Source organism: Bemisia tabaci, chromosome 1 (assembly GCF_918797505.1).
Source record: "Bemisia tabaci chromosome 1, PGI_BMITA_v3".
NCBI classification, from domain to species: domain Eukaryota; kingdom Metazoa; phylum Arthropoda; class Insecta; order Hemiptera; family Aleyrodidae; genus Bemisia; species Bemisia tabaci.
Genome location: NC_092793.1, coordinates 67,032,109 through 67,051,398, shown reverse-complemented (window position 1 = coordinate 67,051,398; position 19,290 = coordinate 67,032,109). Strand labels below are relative to the sequence as shown.

General features: G+C 41.8%; 2 protein-coding genes across 4 annotated transcripts; both read left to right on the top strand.

Moving 5' to 3' along the window:
- Positions 1-5,184: 5,184 nt before the first annotated feature.
- LOC140225859 (tigger transposable element-derived protein 6-like) lies at positions 5,185-7,212 on the top strand. The gene has a single exon (XM_072305834.1). It carries the CDS (start codon positions 5,493-5,495, stop codon positions 6,978-6,980), a length of 1,488 nt encoding a protein of 495 aa, XP_072161935.1. The 5' UTR covers positions 5,185-5,492; the 3' UTR covers positions 6,981-7,212.
- Positions 7,213-8,613: 1,401 nt separating this feature from the next.
- On the top strand, positions 8,614-16,379 carry LOC109034567 (trimethyllysine dioxygenase, mitochondrial). Of its 3 annotated transcripts, none has more exons than XM_019047787.2 (6): positions 8,622-9,085; positions 10,201-10,295; positions 11,052-11,167; positions 12,284-12,489; positions 13,493-13,668; positions 15,145-16,379. In XM_019047787.2, the coding sequence occupies exons 2-6, from the start codon at positions 10,204-10,206 to the stop codon at positions 15,629-15,631; spliced, it is 1,077 nt and encodes a 358-aa protein (XP_018903332.2). In that variant the 5' UTR covers positions 8,622-9,085; positions 10,201-10,203; the 3' UTR covers positions 15,632-16,379. The 3 variants fall into 3 exon arrangements, with proteins under 3 accessions (XP_072161924.1, XP_018903332.2, XP_072161917.1); XM_072305816.1 differs by lacking the exon at positions 8,622-9,085 and adding an exon at positions 9,103-9,307; XM_072305823.1 differs by lacking the exon at positions 13,493-13,668 and having other exon boundaries at positions 8,614-9,085.
- Positions 16,380-19,290: the final 2,911 nt, after the last annotated feature.

Below are 19,290 nucleotides of genomic sequence, written 5' to 3'. Positions count from 1 at the left end.
TAACATTGAGATGGCCGCATTTCGCTTTCGGCTGCCATTTTTAAAATTATATCCGATGCTACGTGACGTCATGCGGGTACGAGATGCGGGTCGTCTATACAGACCCGCCACAAGGGGGGGGGGGGGGGATACTGGGTCCCTGGTACCGGGGCCATGTTACCCTTGAAAAACCACTACGAATTCACATGCAACCCTTGTTTCGTAAGAAAATGTGAAACATTTACCCTAAAAATTTCGCAAAAGATGAATAGATTTTCAGAAACACGCTGGGGCACTGTAGAATTCTTCTTAAATTTTCAAAGAAGTATACTTCTTGGAAAATTTCTATCTATTTTCAAGATTTTCAGTACAGAGGGATATTTGTAGTAACTGCGTTTCATTTTCTTCCGTCGTCAGATGCTCCAGTCTGGGCATCCTCGACTTCAATGGCTAATGGCTCAACTCCCTTGCCATGGACAAACGAAGGGGGAGTCCAGGGGGGCCTGGCCCTCTTAGAACTGAAAATAGTATCATATGCCCCCCCCCCCCAAAAAAAAAAAAATAAAAATTTTCCATATGTTTTGAATGTAACAATTCGCAAGTATTATGTGCTGAAAGTATAAAAAAAATTAAAAAAAAAAAAAAATAATTATTCCGCAGAAATTGATGGAAAAATTCTTCATGGAAGCTTCAAAATGCGTCCGATTAGTCGTATAAATTCTACAATTTCTCGGGGGATGCCCCTCGGACCCCCCCCCCCTCCGTGCTTGGGGCCCGGACCTTAAAACTGGTACCAGGGCCCGAGATGGGATGTGGCGGGCCTGCGTCTATAATAACGCCGTCCCAGCGCGTCCCGCTCCCTTGATGTTCGTTCGGCGGACCCCTCGCGGCCGGGTCTCCGTTCCCCCCGCGGGTTTTCCCGTTCCCACCCCCAGGGGGGTTGCTACGGGCCCCGGGGGTGGTTCCGTTTTTCGCCCGTCCCTCGGCCTGGCGCGCGTCTTTCCGGTCGCGCTTCGACGTGCGGTCGCGTCCCGGCTATCGGCTCCTTGTCCCTCCGGCCGTTTCGTTTTTTTGCGCTTCCGGGGGGCGCGGTGCCCCTCGGACCGTTCCGTCGGCCGATTCCTTGTAACGGTCACTTCGTACCTCCCCGTTCGTCCCCCGGGCTCGTGGTTCCGTCTGCGGACGGGTCCTACGGTGCCGACGTCCGATAAGGGCGGGTATCGTGATCCGGCGATCCGGGGAGGCGCTGGTGCCCTTCGAACGTTTCTGGGAAATTCGTTTCTGCGCCCTCCTCGTCGGTCGATCGGGGCCGCGTTTTTGCCGTGCGGTCCCTTCATTCGTTGCGCGTTCGGCGGAGCTGGCCTTCGGACGGCTTTGGCGGGGGGGGGGGGGGGGGGGGCGCCGCGAGTCCCTCCGCGTAGGCGTCGCGGCTACTCTGATGGTCTACTCTGAAACGACGACCGGAGCTCGGTCGCCCTTTTGTTGCGTATACGGAACGAGCGTTTCTACGGCTACCGTCCCGATTGTTCGAGTGTTGCGGTGTTGCCGGATCTTTCTCAGCGGTCGGAGAGTTCTGTTCGTGTACTGTGGAAACGGGAAATTCCGCAACTGCTCACATATGTTTTTTTTGTCATTTTATTTTTACGTTATTCATATGGAATTTCCATCGCCAACTGTTTGGTGCTCAGTCGGGAACATCGAGGTTTCCTTTCTGCAGACTCGCCGCACTCCCCACGCGCCGAAGGATTTTCTGTCAACCCTAGCCTTTCGTGCCAAGCAGGAATCTTTTTAACTCAAACCAACTTTAACGCCCTTATTTTAAAAAAGAAAATCAATAATATTGTCACACCCCGCCAAGAAAATCATTGTTGAAAAATTTCCGGCAAATTCTCATGGAATATTCACGTTAATGTTTAGGGTCAGTGCGGGCGGGACCCCTAAAAATTCGATTTTAAAGTTGACATTTTGCATAAGGCTTTTCAATGGTCTATAAAGTTATTTCAGACCGGAGGGCACCAATTTTCTAAATTCGTTTTTTGATATTTGTTTTGTATGAAGCTGATTCGTCTAAATTTGAAGATTTCCGAATAGTATCTCAAGATGATGTCGAAGCCATTCACATATTCGGTAGGGATGGATTTGTATGTGAATGTTTCTATGTGATCATTCTTTTTTTATATATATGTTTTTTTCCTTTTGGAATTGCTCGGATTGCGGACGGAAATTTTTCCTTGCAGTATGGCAATGAAAACGTCCTTACGTCATTGCCGTACTTCTCTGCTTTAACATGATTTTTTGGAGTAACTATTTCTACAAATCACCTTAACTAAATAAAGTGCCAACATTTTCAACTATCAAACTATCAACTATCAAATTTCAAACTATCAAATTTCAAACTATCAAATTTTAAACTATCAAAATTTCCAACAAATGACAAAAATGATTATAATATACCTATAATGTAATAAAATATACACGCTCTAATCATTTAACTTGTATTACCTTTATGTTATGTACCTACATGTTATACTATGTTTGTAATAAATTTTGCCAACATGCTTTTCAATTCATTCTGCAACATTTCATTCCCACGTGGTAATAATGGTTTATAATGCATATAATCCATTATATAATGCATTATAATAGTAATGCCGCATTATAATGTCGTATAATACATCGCAACGATTCATGTCCTACTGATTATTGATTATTGTGAGATGAATTCTGATTTCTCTGATTGTATGTTTCATACGTGCGAAGCACGTACGGGTCGCTATCCATATAATAAGAATCGCTACATATTCAGGTTGATCCAGAAGCTCTTTCCACCCCCCTATAACTTTGTACCTAATGGTGGTAAAAATTCAAACTTCAAGCTCCTCAGGTCAAAAGGAGCTACTTTATGGTCTCTTTAAAATTTTCAGGAAGCTCCTGAGGGTGGGAGGGCAAGTTTCTTTTATTTTCTTTTAAACGGAGAGGACTTCCCCCCCCCCCCCCCCCCGGTGTGACCTCATTCAAAAGAACATAAAAAAGGAGACTTTTTGCGCCAACCTGAGGTCATCTCAAACCACTTCAAAATAGCAGCCGTTTAAAATTCAGAGTGACCAAAAATTGGCACCGGTGTTAGTCGATGGATTTGCCCGAAACTCGGTGTCAAAAGGTATTTATGCGCACGACGAAAACGAATTTGAAGTTAGATTTTGAGGGGGAAAAGAAAAATGTTTAGCCATTTGAAAAAATTTGAGTTTTCCATTTGTTGGAGGTCAATTTTTTTTCTTTTAATGCCGAGTTTCAGGCAAATCCATCGTCAAAAGCTCAAGGTATCAATTTTCGAGCATATTGCACTTTTTTTAAAATGGTTTAAGATAATGACTTCACGTTTGCGCGAAAAGTTTTTTCTTATGTTTTTTGGAGCGAGGTATATCACTAGGAGGGGGAAGGGGAAGGGAGTGCCCTCCCATTTGAAAAAAAAGTTGGGGTCCGTTGCTCTCCGAGGGGGCCATACCTGAAAATTTTAGGGCTGCAAAAAGTAGCTCCCTTTGACCTAGGGACATCATCCAAGTTTCAAAGTATTCGGCCTCGGAGGCCACGCTAGGAAATATTTTTTCACAGCGAGGGCGTTTTTAATGAATCATCATTCTCCGTTAAAGAATGATGCCAGGCATCCGCATTACTTGCTAATTTGTGGGCTGCTACGCTGATGATAGGGTTTTTAAATGATGCAACTATTCGGCCTCTGAGGCCACGCTAGGAAGTATCTTTTCACAATGAAGGCGTTTTTTGTGCGTCGTCACTGTTTCGTTGAAGAATAATCTTAAGCATCTGTGATAATCGCTCATCTATCTTATCTCCTACTTCACCATTAATTGGATTTTTAAATGATACAAAGATTCAGCCTCTGAAGTCACGTGCCGTCTTCAAATATCGATGGCCAATGTGCAAAACCACGTATCTCTATTGCGATTTGCCAAAATTTCCGCTCCTGTTTTATTTTTATGAAGGAAAACTAGCCGATATTATGGCTTGAAATGTACACCGAATATTCGGCCAAAAGATAAGAGAAATCAAAGATGATTTCAAGAAATTACCCCGACTAGTTTTCCACAAAAGGAACAAATAAAGAGTTTAAAATGAATTAAAGTCTGCGAAGTTGCAAACGGAGGTGCGAGGTTTCTCACTTTAACTATCGATATGCTACCATATCTCTTTAAGAGGAGGCACCAACGAAAGCGTTTACTATTTTTCTTATGCTTCTTGTTTTTACTACCATATAATTACTTTATTATTATTATTACTTTTGAAAATGTTTGACGATTTTCAAGTTCTGTAAAATTCATTCGGCCTTTTTGAAATTTGATGAGCCTCACGGCCTCAATTTCCATTTTCATTTTCAGACACTATAATAGAGTCACGTCATAGTCTGACTGGTAGGATTTGAAAGAGATTATACGGCATGAAACTTTATTAACTTCAATTTCATAATGAAATTTCGTGAAATTTTATGACATGGTTTAAAACTTCTGCAATCGGACTCCGAAATTTATGAAACGCTTAAAAACTGTGATGCCTTATTTTTTTTTTGGGGGGGGGGGGGAGGGTGGGAAGGGAATTCATGAGTCCAAGTTTCTTAAAAATTCTCGGATAATTGTTCCGGGTTGCATAAGCCCCCTGGAAAATCGTTGAAATTTCACAGAGAGTGAAACTTCATTTTCCAGCAGACTGTTTATTCCGTGAAAGTTCACTTTGCATCTCTGAGTTACGGCATTGTTTTTATTTAGATCCGATTTGATGAAAGGAAGAATCCCTTTTGCGACCTCAATACTAACTCCGGTGTGTTGGGGAACCTGGACAACGCATATTTGAATGCATTCCAATCAAATGGATCATTCTTAATGGTAGAATGGGATCTGAAACTCATTAGAATACATGCATGATAGGACTAATTACACAATGCAGATAGTTTCTTTTAATTCAATTAAGACCATTTGGAGGATGGAGACCGGGATTCTCAAAATTATTATCGTCATCTCAAATGTTTTCATCTTGACCGTAACAACGATGATTCAACTTAGCTCAGCGTGCTTACACACGTGCTAGCTTTATCAAATCGACATACAGGGTTATTCAAAAGTCACGCACCACTGGCCATAACTTTAGTTCTAATTAAGATATCGATTTGCGGTTTGTGACGTTTTTCCTCGTGGGCGCCGCTTATTAGAAACGTGGTTAATAGAATCGGCCGCATAATGGAATCATTTCTCGCGGAACGGACCGGCAACATCCAATTCCATACGAAATCCGCCGCGTATTGTGTTCGCCGGCCGCATATTGTGATCGGGAATCCGGAGCCTTATCAGCACTTACCTGGTGTGAGAGCTTATTTTTGTTGACAGACACACCTAATCAGTGCCTTCCGCGCGGTTATTAGACTCGCATCGCGTCCGTACAGTTCAGTGTTTCCCCATTTTAAAGTTTTATTGCCGTTTTTAAAGTTTTATTTTTTGACTGAAGCTATGGAGGCGGACTCAAGGAAACGTCGAAGAGACTTAACCACGGCAGAAAAGAAACAAATTCTACAGGATTACGACAAACTTTTGAATAAAAATCAGCGGGATGCTGCGCAGAAGTTACAAATACCGCAGTCTACTTTGTGTAAACTCGTAAAGAATCGGTATGAAATCGAGAAGAAGCCGGTGGAAAAAAATGAAGGAAGTGCGCGTAAACGTGTGCGGCACGGTAAAAATGTGCAAGTTGAACAAGCATTAAAAGAGTGGTTTGTGCAAGTGCGCGAGAAAGATGCTCGTGTAAACGGTCCTATCATGCGCCAAAAAGCCGAGTCTTTAGCTAAAAGACTGGGAATTGAAGGTTTTGTCGCAACGGATGGTTGGTTTAATCGTTGGTTGAAGAGAGAAGGCATTGAGTTTAAAAAACCGCACGGGGAGGCACGTGACGCAGACTCTACTGCAGCGGGAAATTTTTTGACTGAGGAGTGGCCCAGAATATTGTCTGAGTACGCACCAAGTGATGTTTATAATGCAGATGAAACTGCGCTCTATTTCAGAGCTTTACCGGAGCATACGTACGTGTTAAAAAATGAAACAGCAAAAGGAAGCAAATCATGCAAAGACAGAATAACGATTCTTTGTTGCGTTAGCATGACCGGTGAAAAGAAGCGTCTGCTAGTGATCGGTAAAAGCAAAATGCCACGTTGTTTAAAAAACGTCAAGAAATTGCCAGCTGATTACACCTCCTCTGCTAAGGCTTGGATGACTAAAGATCTGTTTAGTAAGTGGTTAACTGATTGGGATGAATCCTTAGACCGAAACATACTCCTGCTTATCGATAACTGCACAGCACACAATGTTGGAGCCCTTCCTCTGAAACACATAAAAGTTCAATTTTTACCCGCGAACACCACATCCCTGATACAGCCTTGCGATCAGGGAATTATCAAAGCTTTCAAGTCTTACTATAGACACGAAATGCGCGAAAGAATAATAGACGAATTAGACGGAGATCTTGCGGAGTTTTCATCTGCTGCAATAGCAAAAAAAACCGATCTTCTAGATTCTATTCACCAAATCAGGGAGGCTTGGGATAAAACAAGCGAAAAAACAATTCGTAACTGCTTTAGAAAGGCTGGCTTCTGCAAAACGCCCATTGAAATAGACGCCCCTTCTGTGCCCACAACTGACGACTTTGAAGAACTTTTTGCTCTCGAAGAAACCGAGAAAATTTGTTCAGTGCCTACTGAGGAAGATATATGCGTCCAAATTCTCCAAAAACATGAGGAGGAGGAGCAGATCTCAGACACCGATGAAAAAGAGCCTCCACTACCACCACCATCTAACAGAGAAATGCGCAATGCTTTGGCCACTTTAAGACGCGGCGTTCAATCGTTGGCTGAAAACTTCGAAGTTCAGTATCAGTATGAATCATTCGTGAATGCTTTGTTACGAGACAATACAAAACAAGCTACTATTGACTCTTTCTTTAAATGATTGTTTTAAAACATTGAGTTTTTATCTTTTTACTATGTACTTTTTAATTTTTACGGCTTTTAAAAAAATTATTACGGCTTTTAAATTTAGTGCGTGAGTGTGCGGGTGTTCTTAAGAGAAAACGAAGGCGTGCTGAACAAGGGACGGTCAACAGTCGGGACAAAATCATCGTGAGTAACTTCACTTTTTTTTTTTCGCTTTTTATAATCAGCCGTTTAATGTGATCAAAGTGGCCCGGCCCAAGTTGACCACAATAAGCGGCGCCCACTGTATCTTTTCACAATGAAGGCGTTTTTTGTGCGTCGTCACTGTTTCGTTGAAGAATAATCTTAAGCATCTGTGATAATCGCTCATCTATCTTATCTCCTACTTCACCATTAATTGGATTTTTAAATGATACAAAGATTCAGCCTCTGAAGTCACGTGCCGTCTTCAAATATCGATGGCCAATGTGCAAAACCACGTATCTCTATTGCGATTTGCCAAAATTTCCGCTCCTGTTTTATTTTTATGAAGGAAAACTAGCCGATATTATGGCTTGAAATGTACACCGAATATTCGGCCAAAAGATAAGAGAAATCAAAGATGATTTCAAGAAATTACCCCGACTAGTTTTCCACAAAAGGAACAAATAAAGAGTTTAAAATGAATTAAAGTCTGCGAAGTTGCAAACGGAGGTGCGAGGTTTCTCACTTTAACTATCGATATGCTACCATATCTCTTTAAGAGGAGGCACCAACGAAAGCGTTTACTATTTTTCTTATGCTTCTTGTTTTTACTACCATATAATTACTTTATTATTATTATTACTTTTGAAAATGTTTGACGATTTTCAAGTTCTGTAAAATTCATTCGGCCTTTTTGAAATTTGATGAGCCTCACGGCCTCAATTTCCATTTTCATTTTCAGACACTATAATAGAGTCACGTCATAGTCTGACTGGTAGGATTTGAAAGAGATTATACGGCATGAAACTTTATTAACTTCAATTTCATAATGAAATTTCGTGAAATTTTATGACATGGTTTAAAACTTCTGCAATCGGACTCCGAAATTTATGAAACGCTTAAAAACTGTGATGCCTTATTTTTTTTTGGGGGGGGGGGGGGAGGGTGGGAAGGGAATTCATGAGTCCAAGTTTCTTAAAAATTCTCGGATAATTGTTCCGGGTTGCATAAGCCCCCTGGAAAATCGTTGAAATTTCACAGAGAGTGAAACTTCATTTTCCAGCAGACTGTTTATTCCGTGAAAGTTCACTTTGCATCTCTGAGTTACGGCATTGTTTTTATTTAGATCCGATTTGATGAAAGGAAGAATCCCTTTTGCGACCTCAATACTAACTCCGGTGTGTTGGGGAACCTGGACAACGCATATTTGAATGCATTCCAATCAAATGGATCATTCTTAATGGTAGAATGGGATCTGAAACTCATTAGAATACATGCATGATAGGACTAATTACACAATGCAGATAGTTTCTTTTAATTCAATTAAGACCATTTGGAGGATGGAGACCGGGATTCTCAAAATTATTATCGTCATCTCAAATGTTTTCATCTTGACCGTAACAACGATGATTCAACTTAGCTCAGCGTGCTTACACACGTGCTAGCTTTATCAAATCGACATACAGGGTTATTCAAAAGTCACGCACCACTGGCCATAACTTTAGTTCTAATTAAGATATCGATTTGCGGTTTGTGACGTTTTTCCTCATATTGAGTGGGAAACTTTTTCAAGCACTTTCCAGTTTTTGACCCCCTCCTGGGGAAGGGGGGGGGGTGCAACTTAAAAATTTCAAATGGCCACCCCTTCTCACGGCCAGTGGTGCGTGACTTTTGAATAACCCTGTATAAAGAGCTCGTGTGAATCAGAGCTGATTTACAATTACAATCTGGTGAGCAGTAACAGTGAATTACCCAGTGATAGCTTAATCAGCATTGATTTTACGTGTTTGAACACTGCCTGGAGGAACTTTTTGACGTAGTGACGTTACTGGAGCCTACGTGTTGAATTTTTTGCTCAGACGACGTGCAGAATTAAGTTTAGCTGAGTGATGACGTGAATAGTGGCAATTCGCTATTGATTGCATCAAAAAACGAACGGTTAGTGATCTTTTGATTTAACCGCTTGATGTGGAGGGCAAACTGGAGTGTCTAGCTCTTTAGGAGGGATTGGTGGTCTACGCTCAATGAATTTTAAAATATGTCTTGTGCAAAAATGTATTATTCAAGTCTCGATCAACGTACACCTAAGTAGACAGTTCCAATAATTTCAAGACAGAAATTATTTAATTTTTTTTCTTCTTCTCCTTTTTAATAACTTGAGTAAATATATTTTTTAGCTTACAAATCAATTTCTTCACGACATTCTAAACCGTCAATTCTATTAGTGTGCGATTTAAAAAAAAAAAAAAAAAAAAAAAAAAAAAAAAAAAAAAAAACAGAATACTTGGTGAAACCACACTAGCAGTTGCATCACTCATGCCGGGGAAATAGTGTATTGACTATAATGGTCAGCACTTTTGATAATATAATTCATCGGATGATTTCTAAATGTTGCTGCATCTTTATCCTTTCAGTGCCACTCTTTTATCAGAAATAGGGGCGGATAATTCGTATGGACCACTTACCACTTAAACGTGGCTAATTTTGGAGGAAATGATCAAGAATGCCTGCAATTTTTTCTGCATTCTTCTCCACGATTAAAAGAAATATCGTTGTTTTTTAGAACGTTCGTGCACTTTTTTAAATTTTTATAATAAGGAAAATTATTGTGGTTTGAAAAATTGAGAAAGGACAAGACGTCAAATAAAGCAAGCATCTTGGCCAATTAGATATAATACGAATACGACGCAGAACGCCTTCATGAAACTTACTGCCTCTCATCCGTTGCACATGTTGCATCTAGTGTAAATGAAGGAGCTTTTGTCCATCCAGCAATGTGTGTACGCTTCTCTCGCGAAGAAGAGGCGAGATGTTGATCTGATGAATGATAAAGAAGTTCGCAATTCCAACTCAGTCTCATCTGCACATTTCTGCCCTTCAATCTTCCACCTTAAGGATACGAAGACGCAGTATAACTTCTTTAGTTACAACCGTGGGCTGTCAGATAAAGCAATACAGATTCTTTAAAGGGTTCAAAATACATTGTCAGCATCTTGTGGTCCTTTCCTTTATGTCCTGTATATTTACTTAAATGTTTCTTTGTTTCTTGGCAGGCAATGACTGAGGATTCCATGAATATGACAGTAAAGCTCGATGGAGTTGGCGAGTCGCTTGAATTTTCCGCAGTTTGGTTGAGGGACAATTGTAGGTGAGTACACTTTCGGCGTTTCCTCGTCTCACTAAAAAGGGCTAAATATATTAATACTGTTTCCCTCAGTCAAGCTCTCTGAACGACTAAAATTTATTTTTAGATCAACGCCAAAAAAGTGGGATGGTGTATTAAACGTTAAAGATGGTGTTAAAGTGGTTATGTTAACTGCAGAGGCAGTTAACTTAAAGGCCGTTCAAGCATTACGTCTGCTACTTTAGCTAAATTTTAACCCCCATGTAAACCACTTGAGAATCAACCTCTCATTTCCCTTCATGAATTACGTAAGAGCCCGGCTTGCTTCCCCCTGAGCGCTGAAAACCTGATAAATTCCTGCAAAAATTATTTTTAATGGGAAATTATTTCCCTTGCAATGGGAGGCTTGCTTGGGCCTGGGCCTGGCCTTCTCCTTCCTCTCCTAAAGGGCCCGCTTCCCTCTAAGTGAGGCCCCTTAACATCCCCAGCAAGTAAAATTAATAGCAGGAGCAGCTGAGATAAACGTTTTGAGGTATTCGCACATTTTTTTAACAGCGTAAGGATGTTGATTCCTCATTTTTTTCGGAAAAAGAGCTCTGCAAAGAGAGCTGGAGCCTTAAAATTTCTACGTGTTTCTCATTAGAAACAGCAGATATGGGATAATAGAAAGCTTTTTAGGTATGTGTATTTAAAGTGAGTGTTTGAAATTTAATTTTTTAAGTGGAATTAATACTTATTCTAGGAATGCAGAAGCATATTAATGTACCTATATTTTTGCAGGTGCAAGGACTGCTATAATTACGCGACGAAACAACGAAGTATTGACGTTACACTTCTTTCTCCATTTTGCTTCGCCTGCCATTATTTCTTTGAAAATGAGAAACTGCATCTTACCTGTAAGTAATAATTATAATATGTGTAAAAATAACATTCTGCACTAGCTTGCATCCAACGAACACTTAACATGTTTACATTTACGAGGAAAATCCCAAGGTGGATATAGATCATGAAAATTACAATGCAAAATATTTTCTAGTTGCAACCTCACAACTTTGACACATCTTCAGCTTGGGCACTGGTAATATGTTCTTTGGAAACTATTCTCTTGCAAGTTATATTGCAACCTCATCTGGTGCTAGCTATTACTAAAAAAACAGTCTTAAATCTAAACTTAGATTAAGTACTAGTAATTAAGAACCATTAGACAAATTGTAATTGACACCCCAGATGGGGTGGTTGTACATCTTTTCAATTAATAAAAAAAAAAAAAAAAAAAAAAAATCTGGTGCCAGCCACAAATCACACCAACTAAAAGGTCAACCACCTTCGGTATCACACCAACTCTCGTCATTCACATCGCGTAAATTACATTAAATCGCGGTGCATCCTGCATGCTCTCATTGTAAAATTCCGATCAATTTGTTTTTAAAAAAAAATCGATGAAGTATGTTTGCACAATAGGTGGGTACCTGTACCCGAGCCATCTGAGAACTCAAACCAGGTGCGTCAAAAGTTAGACTTTCTTGACTGTTGGGAAAAATTTGAATGAAACAACCTAGACTCCCCTTGAAATTCTGCCCTTCTGGGCCGATGATTTACGGCAACTCAATGGACCAGAGGGCATTTTTGACCTCATATTTGAAATCTGCGACCAAAACAAAGGTATTGATAGCTCACTCGCGATTTATATTTGAAACTTGACAAATTTGTAGGGCTCAAAATCAGTTTTTTATGTGCTCGGATTTGAAATCGGTGACTCTGTACAGGATTCCTGGATTACGGGTTCCTGGATTCTAATTGAAATAAAATATCGACTTTGCAAATAACTAATGTCATTTGAAGAAGACCATCTAAATACTCACGTTGATATGAGCCCTTATAGCTAATATCCACTTTCAAAGCAATTGCATCGGATGAAGAAAAACGATTCAGGAATCCAAGTGCGGAACTTATTCGTTGCAGTTTAATATTTATTTAGATGTTTTAATTATTATTATTTTCTCATCAATTAGGGGGAGATGGTCACAAATCCACATTCGACATCGCTTTCTTGAGACAGTACAGTCAGTTGGAACAATGGCCACAACCCTTTCTTTGGAAGGGAGAGGAGGCAAAATCATTGGTAACCGCAATCAGTCTTGGAAAATTTAATCAATTAGAGGGTCAAGAGGAGGTGGCAAATTCAATTCTACGGAATGGATTGGCGATAGTGTCAGGCGTAAGTTAAACAATCTATACCTACATATCATGTAGGAAGTTTCCACATAGCTCATAATCTTAATATAATTATAAATATATACATTATGTATCAATTAATAATCACACATCAAAGATGTTCAATCATATCTGGTGAGTTTTTGCCCTATCAGATGGTACTATTTGTGCCCAAAATGTCTTTGATAAATGATGTATTTCAATTGCCTTAAGCGCCTCAAACATATCGATGACTAAAGTGTGACACCGCGTAACTCCAAAATACCTGATACTTTTCAAGAGAGCTTGGGAACATTTTCCCTTTACATTTATACATAAAATCCAGCAATTTTAGCCGTTGAAAGAATTGGCCTTGTAAATTGGTGCGTTAATTGCGCCTTCAATTTCGACTGATACTGTGCCACACTCGGGTGGTCGAATAGTTGCTTGCACGCTTAGAGCATTGTTATTCCTTAAAATTCAGCGACTTTAGCCGTCGCCCGTCGCAGGAATTGGTCCAATGAGTTCGTGCGTTAAATTAGCCTTCAATTTTGCGTGATACTGTGCAACACTCGGCTGGCCGAATAGTTGCTACCTTTCGTTGCGTTCATTTTATTGTGATTCCTTAAGGTGGCTCTCAGGACTCTGGAGAACGAGTCAGTAATTGATTAATTAATTGATACGATTCCTGGATTATAGGGCATTGCTCGAGAATTTTCGGGCATGGCATCATGTTGTAGTACGTCGCAGGTATTTGCACACACTATTTGACAAGGAAACATTTCAAAATAAAGAAGTCCCGACTAAAAATCGCAATCGCAAATTGAAAAAAGGCGCAACGTTTTGCAGTATGTATTCACTTGGAATACGTACTTCCAGAGTTATTTCAAAGTGTTTTTTTAACAAATTTTGTGCACAAATACCAATTTCCTCCATGAGACAGTTCGTATTCGCGTCTATCGAATAAACTATTGTATGTTCAACAGACTGAAAGATAACTATCCTTTCTCATTCTTTTCATTTTCTAGGTTGAACCTACGCTATCCGCGACGCAAAATGTGATCGAAAGGCTAGCGCCGATTTACCATACTCTTTTTGGAGGCATGTGGGAAGTTGGCGACAGTTTAGAGCACCGCGATACTGCGTATACCAAGGCAGCGATTGGACCGCACACAGACAATACTTATTTCCTCTATCCTGCTGGGTAACTTCAGCCACATCACAATAGTTTTCTGCAGCTTACCGAGTAAATGTCACTAGCCCACGTGGGGAAGATTCCAATAAATTGCGATTACATGGTAAATGAATTGCAGCTGCATGGTTGTTTCCATAGACGGCATTAGGAACTCTTTGTGATGTGAGGAGGGTCGCACCGGCTGCAGTCGGCTCATCGGAATTGGACGTATTTCTACCAAACAGACCTACGTGCAGGTGAGAAATATGGGGTGTGCTCGTTGAAGCTGCATAAGGAGCAATGTAAAAGTGGACGTGATTCCTTTTGAAGAATAGGAAAAGCGGGATATTACATTCTATCAAACAGACCTATGTGCCAACTGAATTCGAGATTCATGAGCCGCGGGCATGGCAAGAGAGCGTTGTGAACAGGGCTCATGAGTTAAAGTGCCCCGACGACCATCTCCCCGTCGCGCCTCCCGTTGATCATTGCCGCTGACGTCACTGGCGCTTTATTATTCTCATTCACTCTTACGGCCAGAGAACTAACGAGCACACCCCAAATTTCTCACCTCCACATAGGTCAGTTTGGTAGAAATACGTCCAATTAAGACCCTCCCCGCGTCCTCTCCGGAACCTTGTAAAATTTACTTGACTTTTGGGAGTATCACAAGGACATGAGTGATAGTTGTCTCTGGGACTCTAAATCTTTCTCGAATTCATTCAAAGTGTTAGTAAAAGGAATGCGGTTTGCCTTATTCCTTTTAGCGCACTCAGAAGCACCATTTGAAGCGCACCCGGGACAGTAATATCGTCATTTCACCAAAACCGGGGGCGGGGGGGGGGGTGACCTGACGTGACCCCTCACATGATACCTAAGTAAAGAAAAAAAATCAAGATTTCAGCAATTCGATCAAGTTTCCTCGTTTACATACTCTTTTCAGGACGCAGACCCTGCCCCCACACGGAGAAAAAACTTCGTGCGTGGGACCCGAAGTTTAGGTCTTATGGATCTCTGAAGTTTTCGAATTGAGCATCTGAACACTTAAGGTCTAGCTGTCGAGGTTCGGATCACACATTTGAAATTTCAGTTCTTACATCTGGAGTACTTCGGTTTTCACATCCGAAAACCTTCGGTTCTCACATCCGAAAAACTTCGGTTCTCACATCTTAAGTACTTCAGAAGTAAGAACTGAAGTTTCAGATGTGTGATCCGAACCTCGACAGCTAGACCTTAAGTGTTCAGATGCTCAATCTGAAAACTTCAGAGATCCATATGACCTAAACTTCGGGTCCCACGCACGAGGTTTTTTTCTCCGTGCACCAAATGACGCCGAGCCGTTGCGGAACAGCTAGTAAACTATATATTTCTAAGGATTCTCAATCGATGATAGGCAAATGCCGATTTTTCCCTATGGCAGATATTCCAAACTAACGGAGAAGGCACCTCTTGCCTCTGTTCCTACTTCGGTTACTGTCTTGTAATTTTGAATGAACGCTGTTTCAGGTTGCAGGTCTTCCACTGCTTGCGTCACGTCGGCGAGGGCGGAGAAACCACCTTGGTCGACGGTTTCCACGCGGCCATGGAACTCAAGTCGACGGATCCGCAAAGCTACGCGACCCTCGCAGGGACCCACGTGGAGGCCGAGTATTTGGAGCCGGCCAGGCACCACCGGGCGACGGGTCCCATCCTCCGACACCGCGCCGGCACCACCGAGCTAGAACAGATCCGCTTCAACTGCTACGATCGGTCGCCGCGACTCCCTGCAAACGCGAACGCCTTCTACTCGGCTCTTCGGAAGCTCGCGGCTATTCTGCGCGGTGCCGACAACGAGTGGAAGTTCAAACTCGAGCCGGGGAACGTGGTGTTCATCAACAACTGGCGTGTGCTCCATGGCCGGGCCTCTTTCTCCGGCACCAGGAATATGGTCGGCGCCTATGTCTCCATGGGCGAGTTTTTATCCAGAGCTAGAGTGTTGAAGCTCATACGATAACCTAGAGGGCTCTTGGAAATTCCGAACAAAGGGGGAGACCAGAAACAAGAGACCCTCCGCGAGCCTCTCGGCGACGGGTAGAAGCTTTTACCTATGGGGATTCCACACTTCCTTATGGACAATTATTGGACGTATTTCTATATCAAACAAAACTATGTGCTGCTGAGAAATATGGGGTGTGCTCTAGAAAGCTGAACCCGCCGCTTGCCGCTTAACTCATGAGCCCTGTCCACAAGGCTCTAGATACATGCCCATGGCTCATGGGTGCCGCACTTAGTTGGCTCACAGTTGCGTTTGCTGAATTGGAGAAGCGGGATTTCACGTGCTGTCAAACGGAACTATGTGCACAGTGTATGAGCTGTGGACATGTATCTAGAGCGTTGAGGACAGGGTTCATGAGTTAAGCGGCGGATGGAAGAGGCGCGACGGCGGCCTCGTCACTGGCGCTTTATATTTCCCATTCATTCTTATGGCCGGAGCACTGATGAGCGCTCTCCATCTTTCCCCCTGCACATAGTTCTGTTTGGTAGAAATACGTCCAATTATCGGAGAAGATATGACAAAAGATCTAATCTGCTAAAATACGTGTGTTCAAATGCCGCAAGATGACGTCACTACACGGTGCATTTTTTCACTTTTAAATATACTTTTATACCATTTCCTGTATCAGAGAAAAATTATAAAAAATACTGTGAGTTCCGCTCTTTAAACACTTTCAGATGAAGCAATACAAAATTTGCACGCAAAAGCTCCATTGAAAAATAATTATTTAGGCTCATGCGCAGAGCTTTCGTCCCTTTTTTAGCGACCAATTCAAAGGGTGTCGAAATTTTTTACATAATCGATGTGAGATGTCGCACGGAAATTCGACCACGATAAAAACCTTGACGAATCACCGTAAATTCCGGGAGGAGGTAGGTATCCACTGGCCGACGAAGAGTTTGATGGAATATCCTCGTGCTCATAAACGGCGCATATAGCCGGCATAGCCCATTGAACGTTGGCGTTGGGGTGCTGCGGTGTCGCATTACAAAGCCGCACTCCAGGGAAATAATTAAATTTGTTAGGCGTAATTAGGCTGGTCGCTCGAATCTAGTTCAGTGCAGCGGCCGGAGCTTGAGTTTACAGAGGCAAAAACTAGTCAATTACGAGATAAGGAAGTCCATTTATTTCTAATCATGGCCGCATTTGCATAGAATGGAGGGGGGATTAGCGCCACGACTGAGCTATCATTACTCTGACATGATACCATCATACATGCCTCGTCTTCTGATGTCAAGTTGGATGGTTTTAGTCATGCTCACGGGCCGGATCCCAAGGGGAAAACATCGGTTTTTAGTTGCATTCTGACATCGCAGCCCTTGTCCTGGCCTGTAAACTTTTCATCTCAGCATAAGCAATCATGATAGCCACTGCTTTGGGATTCAGGTGTTCATTCTTGCTATGAAAAGTGCTTGTTCTATGCAGATATTAGAAGAGGTTGTTAGCGCGAAATTTTTCAGTGTGCTGCCTTGGTAAAGAAGAGCACAGTGTGGATGAAGAATTGACTTGTAAAGAAAATCGACCTCAGCCATGGCTCGATTGCAAGGCGTCTGCGTCTTAGGGATCGTTTTCATGTTGATCCAAAAAGACGGAAATTTTGAATCGTGCAATGGAGATGTTGTATGTGTGAGGAATTTGCAATTTGACTATTGATTCTAATGTAAAAGTTCATGAGGAACACGATGGTGCCATTGGTTTTCTATGAAATCAACTCCCAAGCTCAAAAAAAGCTCTCAAGTTGAGGCCAAAATGGAGGGGATATCCCACGCTATCCTGAGAGTCCACCTCTACATCAAAACAAATTCTCCATGCAAAGATAGGGAGAAAATACATTGACAGGGCTGCCTCTTTATTTGGGGACTCTAAAACTGAAAACACGGCAACCCTAATAATGCATTTGCTCCCTATCTTTGCATGGAGAGTTTGTTTTGATGTAGAGGTGGACTCTCAGGATAGCGTGGGATATCCCCTCCATTTTAGCCTCAACTTGAGAGCTTTTTTTGAGCTTGGGAGTTGATTTCAGAGAAAACCAAAGGCACCATCGTGTTCCTCGCGAACTTTTACATACGTATCAATAGTCAAATCGTAGATTCCTCATACATGCAACATCTCAATTGTTAATTTCCTTCCCGTTTGAAGAATGTTTGAAGAATGAAAATTACCGAAGAAGAAGGGGCAAAATGAGGGGCTTAGAGGACAAGGCGGCAAAGTATATCGGAACAATTTGGATATTACTGATTTTAGCTAAAACTAGCCTTACAATATATTCTGTAAATAAAATTCACTACTAAAATCCAATTTTTAAGCATCAAAAAGTGGATTTGAAATTTCTTCCCCATTAGTCTCCATGTATTTTCGATACTTTAAACACGTACTTCTTAAAATAACAAAAATTGCACTTATCTGTGGCTAAGGAGCAACTGCATATCTGCAAACTGACGATTTTGCAAGACGAAGAAGAAACTTGGCCATTTCTGTAATTTTGAGGTTCGATTTACTTTTTATACATTATGTACAGCATAATTATTTAAAACGCTCCCTCATGCAGAATCGGAAAAACTAAAAAATCAGCTTGCGTATTTAATACTGCACTGAAAAAAAGTTACGGCTATATATAGACATATCCATTTTCTCCGGGCTCAGAGGCCGAAAGTTCCGGGCGCTAGAGCCGTAGCTTGGACTGCTCCAGGTGCTGCACCCGGAACTTTCGGCCTGTGAGCGCGGAACGCGGACAATATGTCTATATGGCCCGTATGAAGAATGCGGCAAAGTCGTCTTCTCATTTCCGGCAAAACTGTGAGTTAGGCGGTATTGTTCCTCAGCCCTGTTCTTGTCCTCCAAGCCCCTCAAATAAGAAATTTGAATAGGTCTGAAGGTGGGTCTTTCATGTTGGCTCCCCTAGCTGGGGTCCGTGCCGGTACGTGGAGAAGTTGTCGAAGAAAACAGTTTCAGGTGACTGCGCCTCAGCACACGGTCAGTATAAGGTCGTAAACGGAATGCCTATGAAAATCATCGCTACAGCTCATTCAATTAGGGCCTCCCTATCTCGCAATATGAATATTATGTTGTAATTCGCGCTCGCTCAAAACTGCAACAGTTACGTATGTAAATAATTTTTATTTTCATTCGTGCACATCCAGGTAAGTGTTTTCCTTTTCACGGCGGGAGCGCGCCCTGCAGACTGCAGAGCCGGCCGGGCCGACGCAATCTCCCCGACTCGTAAAGCCGCGTTTTCACTGATTTACTGTTTGCTTAACGTTGGATCTGGTCATCGCTAACAATCCGTGTGATTTAGGATGCAGCACCCGCGGGCTCTCCACAGTAAGACATCGTCGCACACCGGGGCGATCTTTAAATCCGACGATGAAATGTCAGAGAACAGGACCTACTAAAACGTTTGAAAAGAATTCCTGCTCATTCTTTTCTCTATTTATCAAATATTTTCATAAAAATTACTTCATACTACTCTTTTGAGCAGGAATTTTCGCCAACATTTGGAATTTTGAAAACAGAAATACATTAACATAAAGGTCTGCGGCATCCAGTAATACTATAGTATTGAGCAATGTAGGGGGAGCCATCCAGTCAAACAACGTCCCAACTTCGAACAAACTGTC

Excerpts from the sequence above, each read along its gene's own strand:
- LOC140225859 (XM_072305834.1), top strand. The coding sequence starts at position 5,493 with ATGGAGGCGGACTCAAGGAAACGTCGAAGAGACTTAACCACGGCAGAA.
- LOC109034567 (XM_019047787.2), top strand. The coding sequence starts at position 10,204 with ATGACTGAGGATTCCATGAATATGACAGTAAAGCTCGATGGAGTTGGC. Across the intron at positions 10,296-11,051 it reads TGGTTGAGGGACAATTGTAG|GTGCAAGGACTGCTATAATT; the intron begins GTGAGTACACTT and ends ATATTTTTGCAG. Across the intron at positions 11,168-12,283 it reads TGAGAAACTGCATCTTACCT|GGGGAGATGGTCACAAATCC; the intron begins GTAAGTAATAAT and ends CTCATCAATTAG.